The following is a 12,981-nucleotide window of genomic DNA, read 5'->3' as shown; positions in this document are numbered from 1 at the left end:
CGGTATAGTAGTGAGTGAAAGAATGTGAATGTGGAAGAATATGTGGAAAAAATGTGAAGAAATTAGAAGCGTAAGAAAACGAAGAACGAAGTATGAGGAGTAGAAGGAGATGGAAGCTGGGAAAGCGATTAACTGGACTATATTTTTCGAAGGCGGTGGATGTGGAAAACTCGATTTGAAATAAAATAAATAGATGAAATAAAATAAATTTGGTATATGTGGGAAAGGTTCTGTTAATTTTCTCTCTCTGAAAGCTAAGGCAAGTAAGTATTCACATGTAAAAAATATCATTAGAAACTCACTTCATGAAACTATGAGAGGCTTCTCTCCAATGCATTATCAAAAACTATAGGCACTAACAAGTAGTGGAACTTCCTTTCTGAAATTAACCTTTGAAAGTTCGCTGGATGCATTGATCAGCAGTGTTATGGCATTTGGATCTGATACCGATGCGTTTAGAAGAAATGGACTGCGGGGATGTTCAAAAAACAACGATGGTAGAAGAATTTGATGCAAGCTAGAGTATAGTATCGCCATTTAGAACCGGTTCCAGAGTTCGCTTGTTACAACCGGTTAAATCAAGGACCTTTCACATTTCCCGCCAGTGCATCCAGGCAGGCTGCCAACGCCATTCACGTCCTTCCTAGAAATTTACGCGCCAAATTGCGAAAGCATGGAGAGAGATTTCAGGCTGGATGTGTGGGCGCTGGGCGCTGTGGACTTCGAAAATCGAAATACAATGCCTGGCTTTCAGAGCTGCAACACATTTTTTTGTCTGTTTTGTTTGGATTTTTTCCAATTAGCGTTTTCGTTAACGATTTCACAACGGAATTTTGTGAATACAAGACACCTCGGATACGAACTGAACATTCTACCTTCTACCCATTCACGAAAAATATTATTTCGAGGAAAAATTAATGATCTTTCTGAAATTGGCTACAAGGCCGTTCTCAATGAAGAGAGAACAGCATAATAGGTTAGTGATACTCACGAAGAATCTGATAGGTTGTTCTTTGATTCCATATGAGAGCTTCTGGATCTTTGAAAATGAGTGGGGATTTATCATTTCTATTCATACAACTTACATACATTACTCATTCATAATATTTCTTTGAATGTATTTTCTCTCCTGTTCTACAGGATAATCTCCCCTTATATTACTCACAATAGAAATTATCTAAGGAAAGCATACGTCATTGATATTCTATAACATTGAGATTACGTTTGATGTAAGAATTCGATCATTACCTATTTTGACATGTTTTGCAATAGATGTACATTAATGAGAAATTGCATTTATTCAAATGCTAATTAATGAATAATTATTATTAAACGATAATCCAAATTAAATGTTTTGTTATAATTTTTGACTGCATGGCTTTCCCTGTTTGATTACACAGCTTTTTTAAAGAAAAAAAGAAACACCCATTGAGTCTAATTCAATAATTGAGACTTATTAGTGAGGAAAGGGAAACTAATTCTCATTCCTTCCATTATAGAAAACTGTGTCGACTATTATTCTTTCTATTGTTTTTTCTCCGTAACAACGATTGAAATTCACACATCTATCAAAATCGGCCCTACGGATCAAATCAGAATCCATATTGCATGAATGTTTCAAAGAGAACGGTCCAATGCGGGGAGCAGTAACAAATTTCAACAACGAGCTCATCAATTTGAATTTTGGATTGTCATCACGTGCCTTTCTTGGAATGTCTGCGAATGTACAGAATTATAATCACAACGCCAAGTAACAAAGTTCACACTGAATACTAATAGGCTCCATCATGATGGTGCAGTGTTCAGCTACATGGTGCAAATGGATGCTTCCGTCAACTGAGAGAGTAGGTGGTGGTGGAGATAGTGCTACTACTACACCAACACCATCATCCATCACAACTCGTTGAAATTGCAGCCCAGCACTGATTAACTATCTGACATCACATTTCATGTTTCGAATCTCATTGAGAGACTACTGCAGTAATGTCTTGCCATAGTTGCAATTTATATCTCCAGATATCTAATCTCCAAACTCAATGAAGAGCAGAACTCATGTTGAGCCATATCATAGCTCAGATTAGGTCAACTAAAAAAATGAAAAATAGAAGCTAAAATCCCAGTTTTATATCTAGACTAGTCATTGTTCATTATTTATCTGTTCATGTTTTCATTCTGCTCAAGATTTTAAATCCCGACGAGTTTCAAATTGTATTAAAAAAAGACAAAAACTGTATTAAATTTGAGAATAGAGTATTCTGAACGAATCTTCGATGGAATGTTTGATCTGTTGTTGATCCAAAAGAAAACGGTTCATTTTTTTTCAAATGAAGTTGAATAGCCTAAACCATCCATTGAAATGAGTTTGAAGTTGGCCTGAGTATCCAATAATATTTTACATTGTTGAATCTAATTTTTGACACTTGTTATCACATCGTTGATACTCATTTCATCCTATTGCAACTTTACAATTTTCATTGAATATCCATAGAAATAATTATTGATACATTCAAAATTGGTTCAAATCTAGTGAGTAGTGACTTGACATATTATTCAAGCCCCTGAAGTAATGCTGCTTCCTAGTAACACCTAGGAGAACGAGAGCTTCCATTAGTTTACTAGAAACATTCAATCCTGATTTGGACTCGAGCGATCAATGCGGAATATTCTGACAACAAATATTATTATGTATTTATTCCATTTTTACAAATTTACGCTATAGTTGAACTGCTCCATAGTCTGTCCATACATATTATAAGAGAAAAGAAGAGAGATATGTTGGAAGAAGGATTTAATATACATTTCTTGGTGTTTTTGGAATAGAATCTTTATTATCTGTGTCAATATGTATTGAAAAGTCGTGGAGAGCGGATCAATAGTAATGATAGTGGATAACATTTTTTAGGTACTGGTTAGGTCTTTATTACAACGTGAGGGACTCCCCACCAACAAAAGTTCTGACATATAAAATTTTGTCATACAAATTCACTTTTACTAATATTTTTTGAATGAGTTGGTGAATGCTAATAAAAATGAGTGATAATTATGGTATTTATTATATTATTATTATTATTAATATTGTAAATTTCATAGCCATAGAAACGTGCATTCGTGACATGGACATCCCTCTGTTCCCTAGAGCTCCAAAATAAGCTCTTCAAATATGCAGTGTGAAAAGTAGACCAGTGATAGATAATTCTGCGCGAAACTTTGAATTTCCATGACGTCCCGTTCCACCTTTCGATTACTATATTTTTCAGCGCTAAGTAGTTTTTGATTTACGGCGGGCCACAAATTATCATGATGAGTCTCCCATTAATTAGAGCTGTTGAGGCCTGCGGGCGAAAGGTAAACTAACGGTAAAGCTGTTTCTCAGCCGGCATGATAATAGTGATAGTTTGGCTCAACTATGATAATCATCGCCGTGCCACACACTAAAATGCAAGGGCAACGCACTATAGTTGAACTCTTCCATAGTCCGCCCATACAGATTCTTCTCTCCTCCACAGTATAACTATGCCTATCCAAGATACAGTACAATGTTGTAGTTGGAGTTTTCATAGTATAACTATAGCTATCCAAGATACAGTCTACAAAGCCTCCAGTGCCATCCAGTTTTGGAGTTGAATGAATTTGGATGAACTTCTTTATCGGTGATGACGTCATATCCCTCTGTATCACACATGACACTGAACTTGAAATTTATTCATAGCCATGCACCTTCCACCACGTCTTGCCACAACCTTACAACAACATCGGCAAAGAGCTTAGAAAAATTGAACTCTTTGTCTTCGTAACGCTGTTGTATGACACAACATTCTAACTTTGATAACACACACTCTTTAAAATGCCTGTACTACGGAATTTTAAAAATGTGAAGAATGTTTTTTCTTATGGGTACTATCTTTATTTAGTATGGCAAAAAATATCGCGTGTCAATTATGGTTGAATAAGGCAATTTTCTGTAGGAACCAAATTTTTATCAATTTTCATTCTTAAACCATAGGAAGCCACAAATATTTAACATTGTTGGATATTCGAATGTCTATAAGTAGTCAAGTAGCTTCTTTCTGATAAACCACAAGTGAACTCTGGTGGGGAAATTTTCTCCTATCCAATGCAGTAGGTATTGTATATTCGATACTTGATTAGACTTCATTTACTGGATATCTTTCACATAGAGTCTTTGAGAAGAAAAGCTGGTGTTCCCAACTATTTATTATTTACGAAATAATATCATTTTCTATCTATATTTCACATTGTATTGTCATAAAATTAGCGGCTCCTAGACGTGTAATACTGGTAGATTGAACAAGATAGATTTTCAATCTTATCACCACATAATATTATGTAACGTATATCTATTATAACATATTTCAAAGTAGTAGTAGAAACATATCTATAAAGATTACGTGCAACAACGGAATATCTAAATTATTGTAGTTTAACTTTTATCTTCAACTCGTTGAAAATATTCCAGGAATTATGAAGAATGTGGAATGAGATGGTAGGGGAGAAAATGTACTAAGGAGTTATAAAAGAGAAGAATGAGGAAGTGGGAAGCAAAGAATGTAAACGGAGAGTGAGAGAAAGAGTGAAAAGGAGAATATTAAGAGGAAAGAAGAGAGTTATGTTGGAAGAAGGATTTGGACGCGGAATACTAAACAGAATAACCTGTTGTGGCATGTAGTAGTGTGGGTGGGGGATGGTGCAGGGGTTACTGAGATGCCAGGACCAAAATGCAACCTAGGAAATGAGCGTATCCTTCCATTCGCGCTCTCTTTTCAATCTCAGCCACGAAAACGCCCACACCAGAGCAACACGGCGACCTCTCGGCTCAGATCCCCAAAAACCCGTCGACTCCTATTTGCATCTGAATTGTACCTCGCTAGTGTTTGCCCAACACAGATGAATTCGATACTTATCTCTCACTCCCGCTCATCTAGATGCAATCTATCTCTCTTCATTCTAGCAGTGAGTAAAAAATCTCTTCTGCCAGTCACGAATCTCGAAACCACACTCATTTTTCTATATTCCTCTCACTCAGGCTCTCACTTTTTCTTCCTCTCTCTTGTACTCGCACACTCTGTGAAATTCATTGAATCGGATGCTGAGTTGTGAGCTGTGATGAAGCCGACTGAATTACAGCTCTGCTCATCACATGGAGCCTTTCACATGTTTTTCTCCAAATTTGACGAGTATTGTGCTGCTGTAATGATTGCTGACTACCGAGAACGCGAATCCGGTTCCCCGCCTTCTTCTCTCTCTGTAATTCTGATAATAATTCGAAATTTATCAGAAGAAACTCCTCCCTGACCTTGTTCAATTTGTTGATCTTGCTTACAAAACTATGAAAGAAATGAAGAATAGTGCACTGGTTCCCGATCTGTTCTTTCGTTGCAATTCTGATAATTCAAAATTGACGAGAATAAATCTCTCTCTGATCCTGTTCTGGTTGTAGAGTATGTGCATTCAATATCATGAAAATAATAAGGAATAGTGCACTGGTTTCTCAACCTCTTCTTATGTCGTAATTCTGTGTGTTGATTTTATTTTTTTTAACAATTCAAAATTGACGAGAAGAAACCCTTTTCCCTTCATGAGCTTGTCCAGTCCGTTGAATGTGTTTGCAAAACAATGAAAGAAATGAGAGATAGTGCAATTGTGAGTTGATTTGATGTTTTTTTCAAAAGTAAGTCATATTCTTCTGTTATCTCACTAGTTTGCATTTCTAAGCTTCTGAGTTGGATAAAACCCATGGCTGGTCCCTCTCCAGCCATCAGACAAATCAGCAATTCATCAAATCATTCAACTGGCTGGTGGTCGAGTATAATATTTTCATCGAATCAGAGAAAAGTTCATCTCATGGTATGATAAAAGTTGGTTGCTATGAATCATTTATATTATGTTATAAAATCTAGAAGAATTGATTGATTGTTTCCCTGAAAATTGCTGTCCACGGAAAACCACGTATAAATAGTATTAACCTAGCCTGAAAAAAGGAATAGGAGTATTCAATAACGATTCACATCTCAGTTATATTATGTGAATTTTCGCTTCCAATGTATGATAGTAAGTAGCCAAACATCATGGCTACAAATCAAATGATGAGATAATGTTGACAGGGTGATTAGGAGACATGTATTCTATTTACCTGAGATGATGATAGATTGCTGTTTGCAAGGCAGGAAATCCTTGTACTTGACCTAACGAATATGCCAGGCGTATGAATGAAATGATCTGAATGGACCACTCTTGCATTCCATCTTCGTCCTGAATAGCAAATAAAACAAGTTATTCAATGTTAATTTCTTGTTGGACGCCGGAAGCAAATTGCTGACACAAAATGGTGACGAAGTGGAACGGAAATTAAGAACTCAGCTAGTAAATGGAGTACGGAAACAGAATTGTACTAGAATTTTATCGGCCAACTAATGGCTAGATGAAAGAAGAGCTGAAAAGCGATTGAGAGCAAAGAGAGCCGAAGGAGAAGTGGCAACGGTCAGAGTGAAAGAGGAATTTATTGGAAGAGCATGGAGTGCTTTTGAAAACAGGCATTGGTCGATCCATGCTTTGAATTTTGATTAGGACAGGACCCTGTTGCTTTTCCTACTAAGCCGTTATTTCTTTTTACTAGTAAAGGACAGCGAAATGTCAATTAGGGATGGGTTCGAATTGCCAAATTACTAGAATAAACGGAAAGTTTCAACCTTCAGAGGAGAGACTAACTTGTAATTGAATAGAATGATTTAGAAGATAAATTATGGACTTGCAATAATAATCAAAGCTTCTACTTTCAGAAAAATAACTAACTGGTTATTTAACAGAATGATTTAGAAGATTAGAAGATTAATTATAGACTTGCAATAATAAACACTATTAAACCCATTTGTGACACGTTTCGAAACGATTCGCTTGATTCAATTAGTTGATTGAAATCGATAAGCACTACCAAGTCGCTAAAATGAAGTATTGTTTGTAGTAGCTTACTATTAATCCTATCCACAAAGTATTTTCGATCAAAAATCTAGTTTCTCCACCTCTCTGGAATTTACTAGAACCACAGAACTTTCTGGATCTGATAGAAATGAAAAGCCGACGAGAGAGTAAAAGAAAATTTAATACCGCTTGTCGCTCATGCTATTTACCGAAAATAAATTGTTTCCTCTGCATTTCCCCTCAAATCCGGTGCAGAGTTGTATTTGATGTTGAGCAAAATCATAAATCTTCGGCGTGCTTTGTTCGTCTGCATGTCTCTCCTCTCAATTTTCTGCGTGTGCGCTCTTTTTTTTCATCCAAGCTTCTAAGCAAGCCTATACACAGCTCCCTCTCTCTCTATATGACGACTATAGCTGCAACCGTCGTTCACCTCATGTTTCAATCTTTTTAGGTATTTGAACAGTCGAGAGCAAAGCGCATTCCTTCAAAAAATCTCTAACAGAAGAAATAGCAAGCTCTTACATAACTGACTCAGAGCTGGATACTCAAAATGAAAGTCCAAAAATAAATGAGAAATTGGAGCGAAAAAGGACGAAACTAGGTGTAGTTTGATGTAAATTCTTTCCAAGTTCTCTTTTTTTTACAGTAATGGTTGTGTTAAAGCAGATAATAATAGATATTATTCAGTTAATTTTGAAACTGTCGCAAAAATTTGTATCAAAATAATTATCTCTTCATTCTCAATCATTTTTCACATTTTAAAGATAATTTCTCATTTTCTTTTCAGCCGGTCCCGCCTCAGAAAAAGGATACTTTGGACCTTGGCAAATCTGCAAGCAGCTTCTGTACGGTAGAACCAAGTGCGGAAATGAAGTTACCCGTTTTAGGCCAGTCGGTGAGTTCAAAATAACAATAATTCCTGATAATATATTCATCCATTCTAACTATTGTCCACACACTTGGAAGTGGCATGAGCTAAAACATGTCGTGAGTTCAAAAAGAAAACTATAATGAGTAATGTACTATATATGAGTAGAACTATCCAATGGAATCATAAAAAAATATTGAGTAGTCCTGGAAAAATATATCAATCGATTGTGAATGATGAATTTATTGCTCCTCGAATTGAAGCATCTACGGAATGGGACACTAACGTGCACGGTCAAATGTTCGATCGCTCAAGGAGTTTATAACATCACAATAAATTACTATTGACAATATAATTGATACAGTTCATAGTATATTCCTGATTAAAACAGAACAACATACCGTACTGTTCTTTCCCAAATTTTTATAAATTGTGTTCATCAAGAATATAAAACTTGAAATGAAAGATAATAACAAAATTATCCAAATTACTATATAAGGAAAGTTACAGTAGACATAATATATATTATATTGGAAATAATTCACATATACTTTGTACTTGTATTGTAATTATATTATTTGAGCCTCAAAGATATCACATTTAATATCCATATTAAATTTGGTTTTCATATTATTGTCTAGATCTCATATCAAATATAAATTAAATTCATTAAAAATGATAAATAGTGTGTAGATGGAATATCTTGAATGAATGAGACCAGTACTGACCAGAGGATCTCCTATGGTAACTTTGTTAATAACATTGAAAACAGAAATTTTAAACTTAACCTCACTTTGGACTATTTATGTGCCAAAATCAAGGAATTGAAGAAGTTTTGGGCAATTGCCTGTTTCTCTTTCCAAATATCGTGTTTGTGACTGTTCTAAATAAATAAATAAATAAATTCCTCACTTTGAATGAAGAATAGACAACACTTATGTTTGATACAGTGATTTAGACGAATGATAAGTGAGCTAATAACAGTAATTGTGTGCGCTTGTGTGTGTGTGTTGCAGTGGCCGTCAAGGTATCGGGCTACATGGCCAGTGCCAGTACATTGTTATTATTTTTCTTCTGCGTTCTGAGTGTTCTACAGTTAGCCATGGTCACGTCACGTGACAAAGTCGTTTTGCCATACAGTTCGGCTGTCACAACCAAACTGGTACTCGCTTTAATTTCAAGTAAGTAAAAGTACACAATATTTTATACATTTCTTCTGTAAAACACATAATTTCATAAAATTCATACTACATAAAAATATTTCATAAAAGAGGCCTATATAGCCTGCATAATTTCATATTCTGGATTTAAAATCTGGACATAGAAAGTAAAAAATAGGGTTGTTGAACCAGTCCTTGATTATGAAGAATTTAAATTAAATTATCAAATCGTAATTTCAATTGATTCCTGGTAATAACTACTCTGCTACTCGTGTAAAATTTCAATAACTGTGGCAATTTTGGCAAACAAAAGTTTATTACTGTGGCAATAAATTGATTTGATTTGTTCTCCAGGGAGCTGTTACTGCAACTCTTATAAAACCAAGTCTACATCAACATTCAAATTGTCTTTGGTTGGGAGCAGATTTTTATCTGTCCGTATTTCTCACCACGCTGGGAAGTTCCAAGAATCCTACTGTTACCATAGACATATGAAATCAATAATTATAAAACATGATAAAAAATCAGAATGGAATTCAATCTTTGCTGTAAAAAGTGCGCTATAATGAAATAAAATTAATTCAAATTTTTGTTTATGAATTAACTTTTTGATAAACATTCTAATTGAACTTAGAACTTTGATTGAAAGATTGAAAGTATAAGATACCACACGAATGGTTTGAAAATTTAATCATGCATGATGTGTAGCCTACCGGTAACATATCATACATGCTTGAATTTTCATTAATTATTCTGATTCTATTCTTTATTTTTTCAGCGTTATTAGCCATCATGGCTGGTGGTCTGTTCGCATTACAGACGGATGACACAGAAAATGATTTTGTTGTGTCGAGAGGAGAGTCATTTTATATCCAGGTACCTATAGTAAATCACTTATATTTATTTACTCTACCTTCATTTCATTAGGTTCACATCATATTTAGTCTATGAAAATCATTCATACTTTTTCGTGAATAAACTAGTGAAGTTTGCCTATCCTTTAGAAACCTCTCCAACATATTGAACATTTTAATTGTGTACTGTAGGCTACATTATCTACACAAAATATCATCTACTTCTATGAAAAAAAAATTCATGTTTAAAATCCATTCTGTGATCTGAAGCACAGACTCAGCAACGAAAATATCCTTGGAATGAGATAATATAGCCTCATTTTTTAAAGCTCTCTCTTGAAATATTATGAACGTGCTATTGTTATTCAGATTTAACGCTCTTGCCATTATTTTCATGACTTTGAAACCTGGGCGCTCTCTCTATTACTGGACGATGCCAAGTATGTTTTACTTTTATGCTTTATGGACTGTGTGTGAAACTGACTACTCTCATCTTCCAAGTTATGCTTCAGTTCAAACCAAAACAACTATTCTCAACATTCCTTTTGAAACGATTCTAAATAAAACGTCACCTTGAGGAATATCTATAGATGGGGGAAAGTTAACCATCTAATAAGAATGTATATTATTATTATTCATTGAAATTAGATTTTTATTGAATGAGGATGTATTCTAAGTGTCAATTGATCATTTTTAAGCATGTATTTCAAGATAGGATAGGATATTTTACCATTTAGAAACTAGTACACCAAGGTACCTAGAATACATTCTAGGTACATTGACTAGTGCGGTATTCTTATAATCACTTTGTAATAGAGATATGGAGAGGTCTCATGTGTTTATACCCAAATACTATACCATATTCAAACTAAATTTGAATGGAATATCCTTCAGGAGAACTTGAGATTTTCAAGCCCTCTTCACTAATGTGAAGAGCAATCTTAATCAACATCATAATATATTGGAAAGCAGATAGAATAAAAATTATCGTGAATAAAAACCATTTAGTCTATGATCACATGCTCATTTTTGCATAATACTTTATTCTGCAATATACCTTATCCATTACGTTAACATATAAATGAGGGAGACTTCAATTTTGCAAGCTACTTACTGTATCTCATTGAAATTAATTATCGGTGTTGTTTATTCCCAATAAAATATTATGTCCAGTGATGTTTTCTTATTTAGGCCTATATTTATAGAAATCACTTGAGATTCACTTAAGTTTGATAAGCTTTATTATTATTATTATTATTATTATTTTCGACGATTGTAGTTTCTAGATACCGTATCTGTTTTATTGGAAGTTTGATTTTCAGATGTATGGAAATTCCAGTTTCATTCACAGAAGTAGCTTGTTTATTTATGTAGTGTATTTTCATAACTCACCCATTGAAAATATTGTAGGTTCTAAATTACGAGTGCTATAAGTAAATTTTTCCTCTGTATTGCAGGTTGTACTGATAATCCTGAACTTCATGCTGTTCATTGCGGCACTGTACGATGTGCTGTTCTCGAGGCGACTGGGTGGCGACCCCACCATGTCGAGTCGAGACCCCAACGGAGTCGATGCCACCACTTTCAACAATCCCGGCTTCCTGGATAAGAGGTCATCACATCCAGGTATTTTGCTCTGTTCATAACGATTCATCGTCACATTTGCTTTATCTTAACTGGTCCGTAGCAAAATTGTGTCAAACAGCTAATAAGTTATATTGGAATATATTTGGAACACTGTTCATCAGAGATGTAGTAGAATTAATTGAATGAAAACAGATTATGTTTTATTCTTTTCTCACAAAATACACTAGATATATTATCTAAGTAGAAAAGACAACTTGAAGGCCCGCTTGCACGAAAGCCTTTTTAATTTCGATCATGATTAAATGCCGAAAGAACCAGTCATAGAGGACAGTTTTGGGAAGAATGATTTTCTGATTGGTTCTAGTTGCTCATTAATAATAATATAAAGGTTAAAATTCAACAGGCATTTGTGCAATTGAGTCTTTGTCGTGTTTTTATTTCAATTGAAATATCAATAAATTCCAGGAGTATAATATATACCGTAAGACGTGATGAGGTCAATGATGAAGTTTTGGTTTAATTACAAAATCTCCTGAATTCATTCTGAATTAGTTATCCAGTTAATTATTAGATGCTGATTATAGGTAATAGCCGAAACTCTTCTCCTCAATAATAATAGTGAATAATTATAAGCAGTGGTGTTCTTGTGACGGTATGTGCCGGTACGCCGTACGACACCTCTTGCGACAGAAAAATAGCAAAAGTCTTTTGCTTTTCCTTATTCTGAATTTGTGATTATTTTAACTTTTCCTCACTTCCAAATAATATATATCTTTCAAATACCATTTTTGAAACTAATAAATTGAAAGTTTCCCCGGGAGCGGTCCCTCTTCTGAATTTCCCCCAGAACCTTCCCCCCCCCATAAGGAGCATTGCATACCGGAAACTATATTGTTACAAAAACAGCACGTACTGATTATATAGGTATCATCGAAGATTATTGAGTTCCATTACTTTTTGTTCTTGTAATGGTATAGCCTACATACAATGCTTGGTGTATAACCAAGTAAATACTGTTAACGGAGGTAGTGGTGTAACACGTTACTATTCACTACGGTATATAAAAATTACTTCAAATATATTATCAAAACCACTGATTTATGAAAATTGATTTGAAAATGAATTTATTTCATTTATGAAAATGACTTCAAATATATTGTCAAAACCCCTGATTCATTTAAATAATTTTAAGATGACAGATTTCGACAATTTCAAGTCATTTCCATTTAATAAGGATATCTGCTACAACATAGAATAAAAATATTGTCGAAAATCTATGTAGGCTCGCTGTAGTTGTAAATCGGTACCTAACAATATATTATATTCAGAATTCTTATATGAATCAATTTATTCAATCGATCATTTGTTTATCTAATACACAATCTTTTGATCATATAAATTCCAATTACTCCATTATACAACAATATTTATTTGAGAGTCGGTAACAAGATTACATACAGGACTTCAATATGAATTTTTCTGACTGATTGATCATTTTTGTTTCCAATTCAAACCACGTTATTTTGATCATATCCACTCTAATTACTTCATTACTGCAATATTTATTTGAAAACGT

At 34.3% G+C, this 12,981-nt stretch overlaps 1 protein-coding gene across 1 annotated transcript in view; it reads left to right on the top strand.

Annotated features, from left to right (window-relative positions):
* Positions 1–12,981, top strand: part of LOC111051995 — a 77,581-nt gene that overhangs the window by 62,372 nt on the left and 2,228 nt on the right. The window contains exons 3-6 of the mRNA XM_039423160.1: positions 7,724–7,831; positions 8,821–8,985; positions 9,743–9,840; positions 11,276–11,444. Coding sequence (XP_039279094.1) covers positions 7,724–7,831; positions 8,821–8,985; positions 9,743–9,840; positions 11,276–11,444 — 540 coding nt within the window. The remainder of the gene's footprint in view (positions 1–7,723; positions 7,832–8,820; positions 8,986–9,742; positions 9,841–11,275; positions 11,445–12,981) is intronic.

The sequence above is a fragment of the Nilaparvata lugens genome, chromosome 3 (assembly GCF_014356525.2).
Source record: "Nilaparvata lugens isolate BPH chromosome 3, ASM1435652v1, whole genome shotgun sequence".
Lineage (NCBI taxonomy): Eukaryota > Metazoa > Arthropoda > Insecta > Hemiptera > Delphacidae > Nilaparvata > Nilaparvata lugens.
Note: the sequence above shows the minus strand (reverse complement) of the source record. Positions and strands in the feature narration are given on the sequence as shown.